Raw genomic sequence first — 20,660 nt, forward strand, 5'->3', positions numbered from 1 at the left:
AACTTAAGCAAACTGTTCACATTAGTCAGAAAACAAAATTATCCCCGAGAAATTTTTGGGAATCGATAAATTACCAAGATTGAAAAACACCAGCCCATTTACTATCAGCCCTCCTGAAACAACTAGGTCAGAAAAGACACTACCACAGTCGAAGACACCTGATGCAAATCTAATAAAAAAAAGTGCTTCCTATGCAGATTGTGGTACAGCAACCCTTAAAACTTATTACAATGAAATTAGCAGGCTCTGGAACCATCCAGATAAGTCTGGCTACTATCTTCTAAGAATTGTGTACTGTCAGGAAAAGTTCTGGGGTGAGGGGCAACACTAGAGTAATGCCAGAACCAAAAGTGAAAAAGGATACATGGAAGCCAAGAGATGAACACGGCCTACAAAGTTCTCCAACTTGTATAATACCCGAGGAAGCACCTGAACCAGAGGGAATATATAATTACTATGTTGTAAATATTTTTTTTATGTCCATGTAGTTTGCTGGAGAGGTTCAGCCTCCAAGGAACACTCCTGAAAACCCTGAATGGGAAACTTGTGACACAGGATCCATCTTGGGCAGAACAAGGTCCCATAATGTGCATTCCCTGAACTGCCATAGTGCTGCACTACCTTATTTCTGAGCCTAACTTGGAAGTATCAACCGAAAAAACAATAGAAATGGCTTCTTTCTGAACAATGTCTCTGTAGCACCACATTTCCCTACCTGTATATTCTTCCGTTTTAAGAAGATTGATGCAGTCAAGTTTGTGCCTTCTATGTTACAAAATATTCAAGAGGTCCTAGATATCATTACGATGCCAATACAAGATTGGAAAGATATGAGTTATATCAAAGAAGTCAGAGTTACCAAGGATTTTATCTAGCACAATTTTTTTTATATATTATATATATACTGTACAAGAGTTCTTACATTCTTGTACAGCCACTAGTACGCATAGCGTTTTGGGCAAGTACAAGAGTTCTTACATTCTTGTACAGCCACTAGTACGCATAGCGTTTTGAGTAAGTCCTTAATCCTATGTTCCCCGGAATACAACCCCTGTGAAGAATCGTTTTTGCAACCAAGTACTGTACCCATTTTACTGTTGAGTTGAACAGAGGCTACAGTTAAGGATTTGCGCCCAGTAAATCCTCCCCAGCCAGGATACGAACCCAGGACAAAGTGTTCTCAAATGCCAGGGGAGCGTCTTAACCACTACGCCACGGAGACTGGTAAATAACTGATGTAAAAGAAATGGTGAAGAAAAAAAAAAAAAAAAAAAAAAAAGCAAAATGTCTCAAAATTCAGAGTGCATTATCTGTGAATTCTGATTAGATCTGGAATGATGTTCGGATTTTGGAGGTGTCACTGTACTGTACTTACAAATGCAATATCTCTAGGTCTTGCAGAAAGCCTGTCTTTCATGTATTTCTTAGCATATGATGCCAGAGAACCTTGTTTTAATAGTGGGAGACAAACACTAGGAAACAAAAACAGACTATCACTCAAACAGCATATATTATTTTATAAAACTAGTGCAAATATATTAAGGACAGCCAAAGAGGCTGCATGTTAAAAAGTATACATCATCTCACATGGCCCAATATAATACAGATCACTAATAACAGATGAAACCCAAAAGGATATACCAAGGGTGATGTTCAGGGTGGAGATGATGTGAATGCATTTACTAAACTAATATTTGTATAATTAAAATCAATTGCCATATTTTATTGACTTCGGATATTAATCCACATTTTCCCATGATATATGTATTGGGTACATTATGTGTACATCATATGCCTTTTTGACATTTAAGTGCTTATCTTGCTAGATCATTATTGTGGAATTATAATTCAGAAATAAGGACGGGTAAGGCAGCTTGTGAATAATGCTTGTTAGTCAAGTGATCTGACTACTAGCACAACACAAGATACGTCACACGGTAATAATTCGCTACATTTCCCTGTATATAAAAACTTTTCGGTGAATATTTAACATACAAATAAATATAGTTTAAACAGGAATACAAATATATATTAATTTTTTTTTTTTAACAATTACTGTACTGACTGGGTAACTCTAAACCATTTAGATACAAATAAATGCAACTTGATAATGCAAATATTGTTGCAGGTCAAAATATCTTGCTACACCAGCTTCACAGTATTAGCACATGGTGAAGCATTAGCACATGGCACATTCACATATGGGCAGTTGTACTATTAATCCCACAAACTGACTTACAATTAGCATATTTTAATTCTTTGCTGTGCATTAATAATATAATCAAGAACCAGTTACATGTGCTGTTAATCTTAAATGCACGAGGGTGTAATCATACTACTGTATGATGCAAAATCTTCTCCAAGCTGAAAGTGGTAGTGCTACAACAAAACAAAACTGTTCACAGGTTATATACTATACAAATTTGTGGCTGTAATTTATACACGTATTAAAGTAACAAACTACTTGCATTTATCTATATTCAGTATAGTATATATTATTTTGAGAGCCATAAAAAAACTTGTGGTACATTTTCAGTCTTCCATTATGACAATTATACCTCCACTCCAGAGTCATGGCTGAAGTCTTTATTTGCTACTACAATACTCTACTTCATAAAATTTACCTCTTCAATGCTCAGCCCTTATGACTAACAATGTGATATGTAACACACTTCTTACAATGCTCTGTGTATGCTAGAAAATTGAACAATGGCTATGCATACATCTTCCACAATAAAATCCTAACAATCCTCCTTTTCTTAATGCCCAAAATTTGCATTTGTATGACAAAATTTTGCCACCTCCAACATCGATTCCAAAAAAGTTTTATCATGGATGACATTCTTCTTCAAGATTTTATGGTACAAGTCCTTAGAGTGCAACATCTGAAGCATCGCCTCCCTATTTGAAAATGAAGACGGCTCCCGTCCTATGACAAAGGCGGTACCCAACATAGAATCAATGGCATCCCGGGGGTGATGCCATTCCAAATGTTAATCTGGGATCATTTTTATTTTTTTCCTCCATTCACCCATATTCATATGTTTTTCCTGAATCCTATTAGAAAACAAATACAAAATTAAGGTGTAACTATCTAAATTTCAGGAACTGATGTAAATTTAGTATGAAATTCTGTACAGAGTATACAAGGAAATATATGTAGCTTAAAAAACCAGCGTTGAATGTAATGAAACGTCATTTTCTGGGCGAGTCCCGGAGGCTCCCTGGAGCTTTCTAGGCTGATATGCTGTCAGACGTTGGCATCAGTCATGTGTATGGAGTTCTTATGGGCCTACCGGGGACCACATCCCAGAACCTGGCCCCCTCTAGAGGCAAAGGGAGCAATGGCCTATAGAAACCCCTATGTAATTGGAAGCATTCTATGTCTGCCATCGACCGGGTTAGGCACCCAGAAAGGTAGGGGTCCCAAAACAAACCCCTATTCTGGTGAAAATTGCAACCAAAAGCCGAACGAGTGAATAGAACTCCCCAAACAAAAACGAGCAAACTAGTATGATGCCACCCATCGTCGCGCCGCTGTTCGCAGCCCCCCCCCCTCCCCGGAAGGGGGAAGGGGTAGCCCCAGACATACCGCACCAGTGATCCACACCCCAGTTCTCGAGGTTGATGCTATCGGCTCGGTTGTGTGCTCTGGCTCCAGTGTTTTTGCGGCGCTGTGCCTTGTGTGTGGCTGCTGTACTCCAGGGGTGCGAGAGCCAGGAGTTATTCCTCAGTACTCGGGCTGCATGTGCCTAGGGTTCCCTTCCCTAGGTGCCTTGTAAGTACTGCCCTTGGAGCTTGGGGTTACCGTCCACAAGTTCCTCGGGGTCTGCCTGTGTGTGTGTGTCTCCCTTTTTCTGCTCGGTTTTTTGGCCGCCCTTTGGGTACTTGGGTGTTTTGTCCCCCTAGTTTACCTTAGGGCAAGAGGCAGTTTTTGCATTGATAAGGGGCACAGGGTGCTATGCAGCTAGTTGTCACCTATTGCAGCGGCCGGCTCTGTTCCTTGGGATACGTTGTCCTCTTGCAGGGCTTCGTCTCTGCGGCAGTATGAAGTTTCCTGGCGGTCCTTCCGGTTCTTCTTATGTCTTTGTCGTTGTACTTTGCTTTCTGTTAGGGTGCTGTTGTCCTTTCTCTCTTGGTTGTTCTAGGACCACCGTCTTATGCCTAACACTGTCGCCTCGTATCGTGCGGTGCTGATGGAGCCGCTTCAGCTTGCATTCGGTATTGATGTCACGTCTGCACCGTTTTGTAAGCTGTCTTGGGTGTTGTTTCACCTCCGGCCTGCTCATGCGCTGCCTGAGCCGTCCTGGTCATTGGACAGAGTGCTCTCTTTTCTTTCTTCTCGTTTTGTTGTGGCCCCTTCGGTTCAGGATTGTTTCCTGATGGCAGACATAGAATGCTTCCAATTACACGGGGGTTTCTATAGGCTATTGCTCCCCTTGCCTCTCTAGAGGGGGCTAGGTTCTGGCTCGTGGTCCCTGGTAGGCCCATAAAAACTCCATACACATGACTGCCAAAATCTGACATTAGCATATCAGCTTAGTAAGCTCCAGGGAGCCGTAGGGGCTCCCTCCAGAAAAGAACCTTACATTTTGTTTTAATATTTTAAGAATTGGTCACTCCTTTAACTATGTTAGGGAATTTATAGACAATCTTTTATTGAAGACATTAAGGTGAGGTTGCATCCAGATCTTGTTTACTGGTCTCCTTTCTTTACACACTAGACTAGTAGCTTTTATAACTGGCTTCGTGTTGCCCTGGATGTCTCAGAATCCTCTGGTGAAGTTGGAGTCTTGGTTTTGTTGTCCTGTCTAATTTTATTTGGTTTTACAGTTTTTTCCACCCCATCTTCTGGTCTCACCCCTTCCATTCAACCACAGAATGGTACAGTACTATATATAAGAAGTTGTAGTTCAGGCTATATTTTGTCACGAATTCTGTACCGTCTGCCCTTTTTTTTCTTAACCTGTCTCTTTCACGATGATGACTTACTGATGACACAATGTACAGTACTAACAACAGAACAATGTCTCATAATTTGTAATGTTCAGATTAAGCATGATGCATATTGTCAAGACATTTCTGTCATGCACTGCATACATCCCGCTACAAATGGAAATTATGGAAATGCAATTTCTTTAGAATTGCATTTCTATATACGAATCAAGCAGTAATCATTTCCCAATAGGAAGTCAACCTTTGAATCTATCAACAACCTCAACAACACTCATTTTTCAAATTCTCATCCCATAAACATTTTAGAATTGCAATACACATTTCATATTTGAAATCAACACGTGTGAACTTACAACTGCTTTTATACGATACATTATGTCACTTATTCCATACCTCATAATTTATGCATTCTGCACTGTACATGCATGAGGCAAATTTAAGTGATTAAAATGCCTTGTGTAGCAAATTAATTTAAACAACAGTATTAAAATAGTGTGTGTAGTAAGAATGAGTGTACTCGACTGAACTTAGACCAATACATCTCGTTTGACTTGCTCAGTATGCACCTCATACGCGTCCTACGAGTGGCAGTTAACTACTGTACATATACTTTATTAAAATGAAATTTTTTTTAAATCTAAAAAGTTATGATATATCCTTTTGTGTCATAATGAGTAGTATGATTGAGTCCTGCCCTCTGCTGTTTACCCGTCCATGGATTACGTGACAAGACTATTTGCAAAGTTTCTTATCATGGTGGCCTTAAAGTCATTGAAGGCCTGGTGTCATGGGTGTAGCCTGGTGTGTTGAGTGGTGTCATGGGTGTAGCCTGGTGTGTTGAGTGGTGTCATGGGTGTAGCCTGGTGTGTTGAGTGGTGTCATGGGTGTAGCCTGGTGTGTTGAGTGGTGTCATGGGTGTAGCCTGGTGTGTTGAGTGGTGTCATGGGTGTAGCCTGGTGTGTTGAGTGGTGTCATGGGTGTAGCCTGGTGTGTTGAGTGGTGTCATGGGTGTAGCCTGGTGTGTTGAGTGGTGTCATGGGTGTAGCCTGGTGTGTTGAGTGGTGTCATGGGTGTAGCCTGGTGTGTTGAGTGGTGTCATGGGTGTAGCCTGGTGTGTTGAGTGGTGTCATGGGTGTAGCCTGGTGTGTTGAGTGGTGTCATGGGTGTAGCCTGGTGTGTTGAGTGGCGTCATGGGTGTAGCCTGGTGTGTTGAGTGGTGTCATGGGTGTAGCCTGGTGTGTTGAGCGGCATCATGTGTGTAGCCTGGTGTGTTGAGTGGCGTCATGGGTGTAGCCTAGCACATGAGCTGTGTCCTGAGTGTACCCTGGCCCTGGCTTGCAGAGTAACTAAGGAAGAACTGCTCAGAAACAATTATAAACCACTCCATTAGCAAACAATTAATTTTCAATCTGCTTACAAATAAATAACCCACTTGCTCATATTCAAAGCAAGATTTTCACATTCAACCTTCATCAATTCATTTTTTTGTTTGACACACTACAATAGTTGATGTGCCAAGAAATACAATTCAAATATTTGCAGAAAAAGAAAACATTTTATCTAATCCTCTAATAATAAAAGTAATTTGCCTAGTAAGAAAAAACTTGCAAAAGAAATGAATCTCTAGTAAACATATGCATGGGGTCATTTAAGACCAGATGTTTCAGAAAGATTGAACTTTTTCAGTCTTCATCAGTTAGTATATGAAGCTGTATACGAAATTCTTTAAATTTTCCTATACACATTAAATAGGCAGTTATCAAAACATCTAAAAGATGTAAGGATACGGATTTTCTGACTATACAGTACAGGAACATTGATTACTTGTTAATTATACACCTGCATAATATCACAAAAGTTTTTTAGCACCATTTAATAGTGGTAAAGATTAGTTTCTCACAGTAAATCATAAAAATAATCCAGACCTTGACCAACTTCCCACAATGCTACTCCAGTGCCCAACTCATTTGCCAGCTGCACTCTAACACTGATTGAATGCAACGTTGGGTAGAAGACCATGTGACGACCATTCTTTGTTCTGGAAACAATATATATACATTATTTAGTATTCTTTTTGTTCTTGCCAAAAACTGTTATATTAAACTTGCATTTGACTGAATAAAAACTGCCTCTGCATCTATAGCAAAGATTTTGTGCCCATAATCCATCATAAGCAATGTACCAGTAATCATTATTAACATACCACATGGGAGAAAAATACTTACTTGTACTCAAAATAATGCTCCTTTGACTCATCATCATAGTTTAACTTGGGTTTATAAGTGGACAAGATACTAACATACTGATGACCAAGTATATGGGACCCTCCAGATATACTGTGGTCCAGCCCATACAAGTTGAGCCCAACAAGAATCTAAGTAGAAAATAAAAGAAAATACATTACGCTGAATAATCTAGAATATATGAATAACAAATTGTGTATTTTATACATTTTTTGAAGACAATTATATAAAATAAAAGCTTCTGTTACCTACATTTAAACTTTCTGAACATGCTTTTTCATAAAGCATGTAGGTATTCTTTAATGAAATTATCTTTAAATGCTACTTTCCTCTACTTTTATAATAAACCCTTAATCTATCCCAAAGACAAAATAATATTAAGTGAGAATTCACGTTTATCAACTGTGATTGATTAGACGCAGGAATCGCCAATCTTTTGTCAGTAGACATTGTTGCACCCAATACACGATTAACTTGTGTGAAAATCACCTGTACAGTGGGACAGCAGCTATCGGAACTAATGTGCTGTGGACCAGAGGATCTCTTCTTAACCAGAAGAGGGTAGGGAATGAGGACTACCTTCAGCCTGCAGTGTTAAGATGAGTACAGTGGTGCTAGCCTTTTCACACAGGTGGGTACAAGAGCAGACATCTTCTGACTTTGTTACAAGCTTAGAGCTTTCCTTTCATGCTTGATACCTGCTTGATGGGGGTTCTGGGAGTTCTTCTACTTCCAAAGCTTGGTCCGAGACCAGGCTTGACTTATCTTGACAGGCTGGCCAGGCCAACTCATCTTAAGTTTTACCCTATTAGTTTTTCTTGGAACACAACTTGTCAATCAGTTTACAATTGGGGCCTCAATTGCTATTGGGTGAACAGTTATGCATCAGTGGTTGGGGCTCAAACTTGGCCAAAAAAAGGCTCGTCAGGCACACAGCGAGCATGCTACCACTATGACAGTGAGGAAGAAGTCATTTTCATATGACTTGAAAATATAGTATAACAAGCAATTTCCATCAAGGTACAGTACTTAGAAAAACACTTCCATATTTAACGGAAGCCCTCCGATTTACAAAACAGATACTATTTGACAATGCAGCCAATTGTTGGTGACAATCGAATGTCACCCCCAAGTGGAAGTGCAAAAGTTGCCAATTATGCTTCGTTCAAATCTTCATACATCACACACATTTATATTTAATTTTTTGTTTTTATTTATATACTGTACATGTATACAAAGAGTTTTTGTAAAGTCACTAGTACACACAGCATTTTGGGCAGGTCCTTAATCCTAATTTTTCCCTCAGAATACAATCTGCCAAATCGTTTAACAACCAGGTACCCATTCACTGTTGAGTGAACAGAACCTGCAGTTAAGGATTGGCGCCCAGTCAATCCTCCCCGACCAGGATACAAACCCAGGCCAAAGCGCTCATGAAGTGCCGGACGCGTGCTTTACCACTGCGCTATGGGGACCACACAATTTTTTTTTTGTACAAAAAGGAAAGCTATGATATTTTGCATTGTAACAAGTTGTGAATAAGTATGTATATGTTTTATCATATTAAGAGTCAGTTTATAAGCTAGGAGATAACTTTTTGCTTAATATTTAAATGTTTTCTTGTTGTTCAAGACTCACTGACTATATTTCACCATTTTCAGTCCTATAATGATTAATATAGTTTGTTTTGTTTTGCCTGTACTGTGTGAGCTGTTTCACTATTTTGGATTCATCTCTGATCCCCTGTGCTCCCCCTCACCTCCATGAGCACATCAGATTCTGGTGTTCAGTAGGTCTGGTAGTTTTCTGGATACTGTATCACTGGTACCAGAGCCAATGCACTGGGATGCTACCGAGGGCCAACCTAGAAATAAGAACCTGGGAAGCCATTGGATCGGGTGTTTATAAGTCAAATGCCCTTAAATTGAGGACCCTATGAGCTCTGGTTGATGTACATAATTTGGTGTGATGCCATCCATATACTCAACTTTACCCAGTAACCTGTCACTCAAAAATATATTGAGACCCTTCCTTCGGTCAAAAAATAAATGAGCTATTAAATTCAGAACTGTAATGGTGAGTGTTCCTTTTTTGTTGACTTAGTGACCAAATGCTTAATCTTATCCAGACATTACAAATACCTTCAAAGAATAAAGACACTGAAAAAATAAAATAAGAACTATTATTGTACTTAACAAGATATGGAGAATACCTTGGCACGGTCAGGAGAGGAGGGTTCAGGCACAAGTCTTTCAACACAATCACGTATCCACCACAAAGGGCTATTAGGACCTGAGAACAATAATCCAAGATTAATTACGTCGCAAAAAATGACTGGATGATTAAGTAGCCGAGGAAGTATGAAGAAGGATTGTGGAAAGAATGAAAAAGTAATTAGTAACATAAAGCACATGAATACTGTATATACTAATGCAGTTATCAAGATGCACTAATTTGGATGAACAAAAAATAAAACTGCAAACAAAATTTATCATTTGCATCAGTATCTATATACTGCATAATATTTGTTAAATTTGATTGCCACAACTTTAATAAAAAATAGGATGAAAATGTTAACGTTGAGAGGTAATTAGAAGATTGGGTATAAATGGCTAGGAGACAGTGCACAAAGAGCTAGATCTCACTCCCCGTAGTTACTAATAGATAAGCTGACAGGTAAGCACTCTTCTTTGATTAGTTCTTTCTCTGATTACTTGTACATAGGATTCTTTTATTTCTTCCTTGCCCTCTTCTAACCCTATAGCTACCACCTCCATTTGAGCTGCCCACAAATTTTCTCTTGGCATATCCTTACCTAATTCAGAACCAGAATTCAACACTTTGGCTAGCTTGGAAAACTGCTAGCTTGAGTTTTTGTCCATATTCTTCTATTTTTGTTTACTTGAAGGTCTCTTCCTTTCACTTCTTATGTCTTATTTTCCTTCAATAACTCATTAATATGTCCTCTTCCTCTCCCATCTTAAAGTACAAGTCAAGCTGGTAAATTTCTTCTCTTTCTAAAATACTTATAATAGGAATTTTTCTTCATAATCCCTGTTGACTGTGCAGGTCCTGTCATGTCGGCCATTGTTGTTTTGGTTTTATCTCCTGTTCAGTAACCTTTGCTCTAAATTTTCCCAGATTTGTATATCTTTTTCATTATTTTGTCAGTCTTTGTCTTCTATTACTGATCTTAGTCAAATTATGGTAACAGACACCACTTGCACACTAACACTATAACTTTGATAATAACATAATTCCTGGTGCTCCTTGCACCATGTCCTCCAAGAGTCTTTGTATGTGTGTGGAGTAGTGATTGTTTATAGCATGAGATCGTAAGGTCTATAACTTTTTATTTTTTTTAACTATATTACAGTATTCACTATGAAGTACAGTAATGGAGATGGAAAAAATACAGCATATATACATTTTTTTATAAATACAAGTTGGAGAGTTTATCTGTAAAAACTTTAGCAGAAATACTTATTGATTTGGTTAATTGGTTAATTATATGAATATATAAACATAGCATGCTTTTGATATAAATTAATGACAGATCTATTTGATATATCTCGACACACTTTCACTGAAGATACTGAACCTCATTGTCATCTTAACTAAACATAAGAAATATACAGAATCTCAATAGTAAAATGTATAAAAGTAGGACATTAGGTGGTGAATGCCGTGACAAGGTGGAACACTAAGTACAGTACTGTATCAAATAGCAAGAAATAAGATTAAATTATGAAAACTTACCTGGATTTTGAAAGTTGGAGTAGTCATATGTCATGAGAGAAAATGCATCAACAACATCCACCAATGATCGGAAATGCTCTTCTAAAAAGGAGCCAGGAGAATTCCTGAAAGCAAAATAAAGTTGAGAATATATTTCCTCTCAAAAACTAGCATTGAATGTAATGAAATGCCTTTTTTTTTTTTTTTGGTGGGACCTCGATGGGTTCCTGTAGCTATGTTGCATAGGATAGTCACACACACTATGCCTATAAGTCACACCAGTCCCTTTTGAGTCAGTAAAAATGTACAAAATTTATTCGAGATCATATTGCCTCTTTCTTGTCTGCTAGCTCTAGCATATTTTAACCCTTTAGCTTCTCCTCAAAGCTCATGTGTTTTTTTTTTTCTGGAATTCTTAGCATCAAATTCCAGTTCAGCAGATATATGGACTCTCCACTGGAAATTTGTTTATTTTCAAATAAATAAATTACAATGCTCATCCTACTGGAATAATAAAAATTAAATCATCAAATCATACTTTGTTTCCAACAGAAACTCGGGATCAAGTTAAAATAGTCTTCAGTGCCAGCACCAGAGTTTGGGCAACTTTATTCTTGCTGGGCCCCTAGTAAAATAAATATTTCCTGATGTACAAATTTGAATCACAGATTTGCACAAGAAAGTAATTTCTAGACACAAACCTTTGGTATACAGCTGGAGGAATGACGAGGATAAATGTAAAGCCAGCATTACGAATCTTGTTTGCCAGCTCGGTCACAAAACTTGGTAAGTGTTCAAGTAACTCAAGATTTGGAATCTGGCTCCAAATTTCTAAAACAATGCCATCTAAATGATGCATCTGAAAAAAAAAGTTAAATCTTTCACATGATAAAACCCAAAACAGCTAAAATTTTAGATTAAACTCTGTCCCAAAGGAGAATAATATTTTATGTGATATTTCACTCTGAACTGTGCACACTTTACCTGGTTGCCAACAAGTCACTTTAGAACTTGGACCTAAGTGACCAATTTGAGTTTAATGACATCTTGCAAACATTAGCCAGATTAAATCTCATAAATAAAAAGTCGGCATATCTGAATGCAATTTGTCTTACGTATGTATATACAGTATATGTATTACTGTATATACATACAGTATACATTACATATAAACCAACTTTATTTATTATACCATATACTGTATTGTACTGTATTTATATACTGTAATACAGTAGTCTATGTATTAAAATTATTCAATATATAACTGTACTGAAAAGCCATCAAGGCACTTTCAAAGTCAAGAACGATCAATAAAAAATAGTGTTGAATGTAGAGAAATGCCCATTTCTGGTAGAGCCCTGGTCACTCTCTGTAGCTATCTTGCTGAGATTGCTTCATACTACAAGTCACATGTTGTGGCTTGTAGTATATGGGAGTTCTGTTCGACCTACTCAGGACTAGAGCCAGAACCTGGAACCCTTACAGAGGTGCAGAGAGCAAATGACATTCGCCATTTCACTGGGAAAGCATCCAGAAATTCAGCGAAGCTCTACAGACAACTGCTGGATTCACAAGACTCAAAGCCTTAAAACTGCCAAACAACTCCCCAAATGATTCAACCAAAACAAATAATACACTTGAAACTAGTTTGAACCTGCTAGTACTGATATTAGCAGCCCAGAGCCTAGTCCACTGCTAGCTCGCCACTCAGTTCTGAAGCAGATAACACCACCCCAATGAACTGATGAGACAGGAAGGGAGGGAGGGAAGGAGACAAGGAGCCATGGGGCTTTACCACAAAGAGGCATTTCATTATATATTCAATGCTGGGTTTCTGGGTAAGCCCTTGGTGGCTTCCTGTAGCTAAATATACAGAGAAAAATATAGGAACTTACGAGAGAAGGGGTAGCAGGTACTAATTCAAAGGAGACTTGGGACTGACAAGAACCAGGGACACTGACTAAAGATCTGGACACTATGACCCCTGTTAGACTGCCAAAACCCTCAAGCTTGAATATCTGCCCAAGACACATTAGAAAAAACTGTCACAAGAGCAGTGTATTTGGGAATATCAAGGGCCCAAGGATTGACTGCAGAGTGGTTAATCTTGATAACACTGCAGACAACCTGGAAAATACAAGCTTAGGAACAGAGGACTAAGGATACAGGATCAACCCACAAAGTGTCCATCAATACGGAGCCTGTGGCATGCAGGTAGCAACAAACTGGTTCAGTTTTTGCACTGGTAATTCTCATTGTTTACCTAAACAACCTACCAGTAGGAATACTTAATTATGTAAACATGTTTCCTGATATTGTTAAGATACTAGAGAAGATAAGAAACTTAGACAATTTTGTCATGACCTTCAAGAAAACCTGGACAAAAATAAGTGTATGGAGCACCACTTGGGAAATGGAATACTGCAAATGTAAATATTGTAAATGCATGTTATTGAATGTGGAATAGGAGAAAATAGATATCACACAACCTACAAATTATATGAAAAACCTTTACAAAATTTCTGATAAAGAAAGAGATCTAGGGGTGGTTCTAGATTTATTAATTTATATATATAAGGGTTCTTACATTCTTGTACAGCCACTAGCATGCAAGGCATTTCGGGCAAGTCCTTAATCCTAATTTTCACACACACATCCCCAGGAAGCAGCCCATAGCAGCTGTCTAACTCCCAGGTACCTATTTACTGCTAGGCAAACAGGGGTGCCCCTCATCAGGGTGAAAGAAACTCTGCCCATTTGATTCCCTCTTCCGCCGGGGATCGAACCCAGACCCTTAGGATTGCGAACTCCGAGTGCTGTCCACGCAGCCATCAGGTCCCTGACAGAAATGTGTTCAGGGACCAGAATATTCCACATTCAGGGAACCTGAATGTGGAATAGGAGAACAGACCTCACACAACCTATATATTATGTGAGAAATCTTTAAAGAATTCTGATAAAGAAAGAGATCTAGGGGTGGTTCTAGATAGAAAACTATCACCTGATGACCACATTAAGAATATTGTGCAAGAAGCCTGTACTACACTTTCCAATTTCAGAATTGCTTTTAAATACATGGATGGTGAAATAAAGAAATTGTTCATGACCTTTGTGAAACCAAAACTGGAATATGCAGCGATTGCATGGTACCCATATCTTAAGAAGCACATCAACAAACTGGAAAAGGTGCAAAGACATGCAACTAAATGGCACCCAGAACTGAAAGACAAGAGCTACGAGTAGAGGTTAGTGGCATTAAATCTGCCAAAACTAAAAGATAAAAGAAAAAAAAAGAGGTGATATGATCACTACGTACCAGATTGTAACAGGAATCGACAAAATTGATAGAGAAGAATTCTTGAGACCTGGAATTTCAAGAACATGAGGTCATAGATTTAAACTAAGTAAACAAGACTGCCAAAGAAATATAAGAAAATTCCCTTTCGCAAACAGAGTGGTAGACAGTTGGAACAAGTTAAGACGAGGTGGTGGTGGAGGCCAAAACCGTCAGTACCATACTGTAGTTTCAAAGCATTACAGTATATGACAGAGTGCTGGGAAGATGGGACACCATGAGTGTAGCTCTCATCCTGTAACTACACTTAGGTAATTACCAGACAGAATAAATGATGACCCTAGGAATATCAACCAAGCATCAACAACCAATGGACCCTTCTCTAAGCCTGCAGAATCTTTCTTCACTAGAAAAGGAGGAAAAGACTGCAAATGAAGAAAAACCCCACCAGAGTCAAAACAGCTATGATGCAAATATTGATATAATAACACTGTGGATGTAAATAAAGAGAAACAAGCCAATAAACAATCCTTGAAACATCCGAGGATAAAACGGGAAGCTGAGCACCGGGTGTTGACAGGTGCCAGACACAGCCTTGCAAAGCGCCTCCACCCAGTGAAACAATAAATATTCACTTATTTCCTGTTTTTCTTACATTTTGCATACAAATTAATAATTTTACGATGAAAAATTATTTTTTATTTGTTTATTTTTTGCATATAGGCAGATATGACCATTTTATCATAGCCACTGTTCAAGGGTTAATAGCAAGAGCTCAGTGGCCCAGGTATGTATTGCATGTAGTGCCCAGGGAATGTGCCATATTTTAGCAGCACCTTAGATATGCCACTGCCAAAACCAAATACCCTGGGGCCAGATTCACGAAGCAGTTATGCAAGTACTTACGAACGCGTACATCTTTCCTCAATCTTTGACGGCTTTGGTTATATTTATTAACCCTTAACATGCTCGGGGTCTAATATCCTGCTATCCACACAGGCGCATGTCATTTTGAAAAAAAAAAAAAATTTTTTTTTTGCTAATCTGTTAAGTTCTGTTCACTGATCACGGGAAAAATAAAAAAAAAATTCTATTGTACTTACTTTTGTTGCAATAGAGCCGAGAAGCTCTGCGATGACGTCACAATCTGCATGTTCGCTCATGCAGTACACGCCCGGGAGATGTTGCGCGCGGTCCTCAAACAGCCAGAGTTGCCACAAATATATTTTCGCGCTATTTATTTACAATGTCTAAGCGCATTTTATCTAATTTTTTTTCACTAATTGTGTTTCAAATACTGTTTGAACATATTTTGTATCAATAATTGTTGCATATTTGAGTATACACAGGCGCACACAAATGTTTTCAATTACGGCAATATAATATGTCATTACAGTCTATTATATTATATGTTCTGCTTATATGTTTACATATTTACACACTCGCACACGCTATACACACTTTGAAGCACACTTAGAAGATTTCTAGACTGTGGTAGTCATTGAAGCAGTCGACAGCACATAATGGGATACCACACGTTTCACACCATGTTTGCACAAGCTTCCGTTTCTTGTCTCTACGTGTCGTTGTTTTACACACCAAGCAATCACGTTGGGCTATTGCACGCTTCACACCAGGTGGCAAATACTTAAGTTTGTGTGCTAGGAAGCCTTCAGTGTGAGCGAGGCGTGGAGTACCAGCATGCTGCAACAGTGGGTTTATGATGGGCCGCTGAATACCTGGGACATCTTTTGCAAACTTTCCTAATAACTGTATTGCAGCATCAAATACAAAGTCACGGAAAGTGGGCTTACGTCCAGTTCTCACAAGGTACATGTTGAAACAGTTCAGCATGCTCATGTCCACAAGATGGAAGAACACTTTTTTCGTCCACCTACATGTCTTCCGCACACACTCTGCAGTGCCAATCATCATGTCTGATTTATCAATCAACCGCATGTTGATATTATAGTCTAAAACACAGTCTGGCTTATATAGTGGTGCGTTTGTTTTATGGCTCACTTCCCCACTGTTCACCATTGTTCCATCATGAATTGTTGTCAACAAGTTCACCTCTCTTTTGTCTTTCCACCGAACTGACAGAATGTTATCACTTTTCCTTCTCTGACACTCACCAACTGCAATGTCGTTGTCAAACACAGGCATTTCCCTTCGTTGTGGCTTTACTGTACCAACCAATCCGGTTCTATTTTCTAGCAAGAACCGAGCTAGCAAGGGACTTGTATAGTAATTATCTGTGTATAAAATGTGTCCCTTGTTCATCCACGGAGCCATGATGGTCTTCACTACACTCCCCGAGAATCCATGTTCGTCGTTACCGGGAATGTCTACATCACTAGCCGAGTACAGAATCATGTGTAACACGTATCCTGTCTCACAATCACAAAGAACAAAAAATTTCAGGCCAAATCGGTTTCATTTTGAGGGAATGTACTGTTTGAATGGAACACGTCCCTTGAAAAGTATGAGAGATTCATCAACCACCAGCTTCTGTGCTGGTACGTAAAAATCTCTGAATTTTCCAATAACATCGTTCATGTAGTGCCTCACTCGCCACAGTCTATCATCAGGTGTTCGGTCCTGAACACTTCCAAAATGTAGACACCTGAGGAGTATCTGAAACCTGTCTCGTGACATATATTTCCCGAATAAAGGTGTTGGTATTGTCTTGTCCTTGCTCCAATAGTCATTTATTGCATGTTTGTGACAGTGCTTCATCAACAAACAGAGTGCCAAAAACACATACATTTCCGCCACTGTGGTATTTTTCCAACGCTGCAGTCGTGAAAATTCTGTGATTTCCCTCTCAATCAGGTAAGCAGCATGCAGGTTCGTTTGGTGTACAATGTATTCCATGAGTGGTTCATCATAGAATGCTGTAAAATATTCCATCTCAGCCATGTCCTCACCTTGATTAGGGAAAAGGTTTGTAATCCCTACATCTTTATCGTCAAAGTGAGGAATATTAGGAATAAAATCGTCACCATCACTCCACTCAAGTACACCAGGCGTCCTGCGAGATGCAGAGGAAAGACGGCGAGGAAGCGATGCATACCGGCGACCAGGAGCTGAATACCGTCTGCGAGAAGCACGGCGGCTACGTGCACGTGAGGTGGGTGCACGTAAACACGAGGGTCTTGGTCCCTCATGTGGTGCCATGCGGTGGCGCTTGGCTGGGCGAGATGCTGCTGACGCGACAATTTCTCGCCCAGTTACACCACTGGTACCAGCCACAGGCTCAATAAAACTTTGATCTGAGTCACTAAACCCAGAAAAGGAGTCACCTCCCTCTGACTCGTCACCCTCAAACAGAAAATATCCACAGGAACTGTGAGGTCGTGGTAGAATTGGGGTAGAAAATGGGCGAGGAGGCATGGGAGAGCGTATAGGCCTCGCCATGGCATGGCGGTCATTCTCACTTTCACTGCTGCTGCTACTATCTCCCGACAACTGTGTATAATCCTCATCGTTGTCTGAATCGTCAAACACACTTTCTTCACCTTCAGAGAATAATTCGTGGGCTATTTGCTCTGGGGTGAGGGACTGAGTGATGCGTGCCTGTGAGGCGTTTGACCGTGCGCTCGCCATGGTGACTCTCGCTAAACTGAGGCCTCCCATGCCATCGGAGCGTGAGCTGGATTTTTTTTCAAAATGGCCGCTGTTTACTAGAGCCCCTGGGCAGCGTATGGGACCCCCAGCTACACCGCGGGCCATTCAAATCGTGCGCGGTACCCATACACTTCATATGAAGTGAAGCGCAGTTGACTGGTAAAACGATTTACACTTCATATGAAGTGATGCGCACTTTAAGGGTTAAACAGTTAACAAGCATGAAAATTTCCCAATCAACTGTTGTTATTGTTACAAATGGCCTCTTGGTGTTTCAGAGCTCATTAACTGTTTAATAATTGTAAACTAATCCGCCAAAGATTGAGAAAAGATGCACACGTTCGTTAAGTACTTGCGTAACTGCTTCGTGAATCTGGCCCCTGGATGGGTAGATATGTACCAGTACACCTCCTTGAGGTCGGGGACACCATTCAAACCCTCAACTGGAGAGCCAGACAAACTTGGATTAAAGTAGTCATATGGAATATCAGATAGGGACTGAAACTCTTCAAAACAGGTTCAAGCAAGTTTTGAGTGAATTTTTTGTTTTGGTTGAATCATTTGGAGAGTCATTTTGAAGTTTCAAAGCTTTGAGTCTTTGTTAACCCTGTAGTTGCCTGTAAAGTTTCGCTGACTTTGTGGATGCTTTCCCAGTGATATGGCAGAATGTCACTTGCTCTCTGCACCTCTGCAAGAGGGGCCAGGCTGGCTCTAGTCCTCCAGTAGCAATTGTGAAAGTGATAGGAGAAATCTCATGAAACTTACTTTAGTATTTACAAGCATTACCACGTTCTGTATCAATAACACTAATAAATGCTTGGATCACGCAGAAACAGGAGCAATGCATCGTGAAAATTAAGCTTGCTATAAAATCATCAAAGAAGAAAATACTAAAATTAGTTGCAGAGAATCAGTAGTCATCAAACACTATAACACCATGGAAAAGATTCAGCAGCCACCAACCACTATAACACCATAGAACAGGTTCAGCAGTCACCAAGCACTATAACACCATGGAACAGGCTCAGCAGTCACCAACCACTATAACACCATGGATCAGATTCAGTAGTCACCAACCACTATAACACTATAGAACAGATTTAGTAGTCACCAACCACTATAACACCATGTAGAGGCTGCTGGTTCAGCAGCCACCAACCACAACTTCACAGTGAAATAGATAGAAGGAAAGTTAACATTGCAGTACTACAAAGAAAATTATAAAGTAGGAAATACTTAACCCCACAAATGTCAGATATCACCATCACCTTCACCTCACATTGTTCCTATATAGACAAATATGCCTATATAGGCATATTTGTCATATAAGCATATTTGAATTTGTCATATAGGCATATTTGAATTCCATCACCATCACTTTCTTTTCAGATTTTCCAGCAACACACATATTTAAAGTTGGCCCAAAGACTATTTTAAAATAATACAGAGAACATTTTATGATTGACTTTTGAGATGATACAAGTACCTTGATCATATTGATGATGTCAATAGCTAGTTTATAACGTTGATTCTCTGAATCAAAGAATTCTCGGAAGTCATGGAGTTGCCATCCATCAAACAAAATACGAGGTACAACTGCAAAACAAAAATTCTTATAAAAAACTGTTACAATACTGTAATTAAATGAGTACAAGCCGTTTTAAAATCTATATATTATATATATGTACAGTATGTACATACATACATACATATATATATATATATATATATAAACATGCATACATATACATATATGCATACACGCACACCCCTCCGCACAGGTTCGAATCTTCATCACGGCTCCTCTGGATTTTGTCATTGTGATCAAGTTAGTGTGATTACTCTCTGTGAGAAATACTACCAACTGTTTCCCAACACTGGTGTGAGCAACCAGAAGGATTGATTGCTTTTCAATTGAAGTCCACTCTTAATAGTTAATTAAACTACATCTCAACTATTTTCTCCTATTTAATCCCCCGTTTCTGCCTACAATGCTGTTGTCTGTGTTTACACTAATTTTATGATTTTCTTCACATCTACTGCTCCTTTTGGTTTTTCATGCCAGTGTTGGGGGTAACAGTAGGTGCTATTTCATGGTTACTTCTTGCCCAGTTTCTCACTAATTGTCTATGAGGATGCATGCAATTATTGTGCAAAAGCTCTTTGACTAAAATCTTCCTTTCAAATATAGTCATCTTTGTGTATGTACATATCTATCTATCTATACTCTCATTTTTCTGTCAGTTAGAAAGTTTCATCAATTTTAGAAGCCTTCTTGTCACTCTTCCAGTATGTTTAGGTTTCCAGAACAACCTCTTATGTGGTACTCTGTTGTAAGCCTTTTTTTTTTTTTTAGGTCCAGATAAATGCAGTCAACCCAACCATCTCTTTTTTTTTTTTTTTGTAAAATCTCTGTAGCTCTATCATAGAACTAAGTAGATTCATGACACAGGATCTTCCAGATTGACAACCATACTGTCTGTTTTTTTTCTCCAGATGTTCTACCCACTGGGTTTTAATTATTTTTTTCCCACTCTTTTGACTACTACACATAGTAATGATACAGGTCTATAATTAAAGAGGGTCTTCCCTACTGCCACTTAAGATTGGAACAATGTTAGCCTTTTTCCATATATCTGCCAGGACTCCTGTGCGCACGATGATTGATCGATTTTTTCTTCATTATACACCCCATACCCATCCCGTGACAGTGGTGGAAAGGGTTACAAGAGAACACTGAATAATCAATTGAAGGGGAATGCTGAGCTCGGATGTGCATTCTCCCAGAACCCATGGTG

At 39.1% G+C, this 20,660-nt stretch overlaps 1 protein-coding gene across 1 annotated transcript in view; it reads right to left on the reverse strand.

Moving 5' to 3' along the window:
* Positions 1 to 1,493: 1,493 nt before the first annotated feature.
* LOC123772486 (chitinase domain-containing protein 1) overlaps positions 1,494 to 20,660 on the reverse strand; it is a 39,758-nt gene continuing 20,591 nt past the window's right edge. The window contains exons 4-9 of the mRNA XM_045765698.2: positions 19,349 to 19,458; positions 11,639 to 11,796; positions 10,959 to 11,062; positions 9,412 to 9,491; positions 7,182 to 7,330; positions 1,494 to 6,994 (exon numbers count right to left, since the gene is read on the reverse strand). Coding sequence (XP_045621654.1) covers positions 6,853 to 6,994; positions 7,182 to 7,330; positions 9,412 to 9,491; positions 10,959 to 11,062; positions 11,639 to 11,796; positions 19,349 to 19,458 — 743 coding nt within the window. The 3' untranslated portion in view covers positions 1,494 to 6,852. The remainder of the gene's footprint in view (positions 6,995 to 7,181; positions 7,331 to 9,411; positions 9,492 to 10,958; positions 11,063 to 11,638; positions 11,797 to 19,348; positions 19,459 to 20,660) is intronic.

This window comes from Procambarus clarkii, chromosome 17, assembly GCF_040958095.1.
Source record: "Procambarus clarkii isolate CNS0578487 chromosome 17, FALCON_Pclarkii_2.0, whole genome shotgun sequence".
Taxonomy (NCBI): domain Eukaryota; kingdom Metazoa; phylum Arthropoda; class Malacostraca; order Decapoda; family Cambaridae; genus Procambarus; species Procambarus clarkii.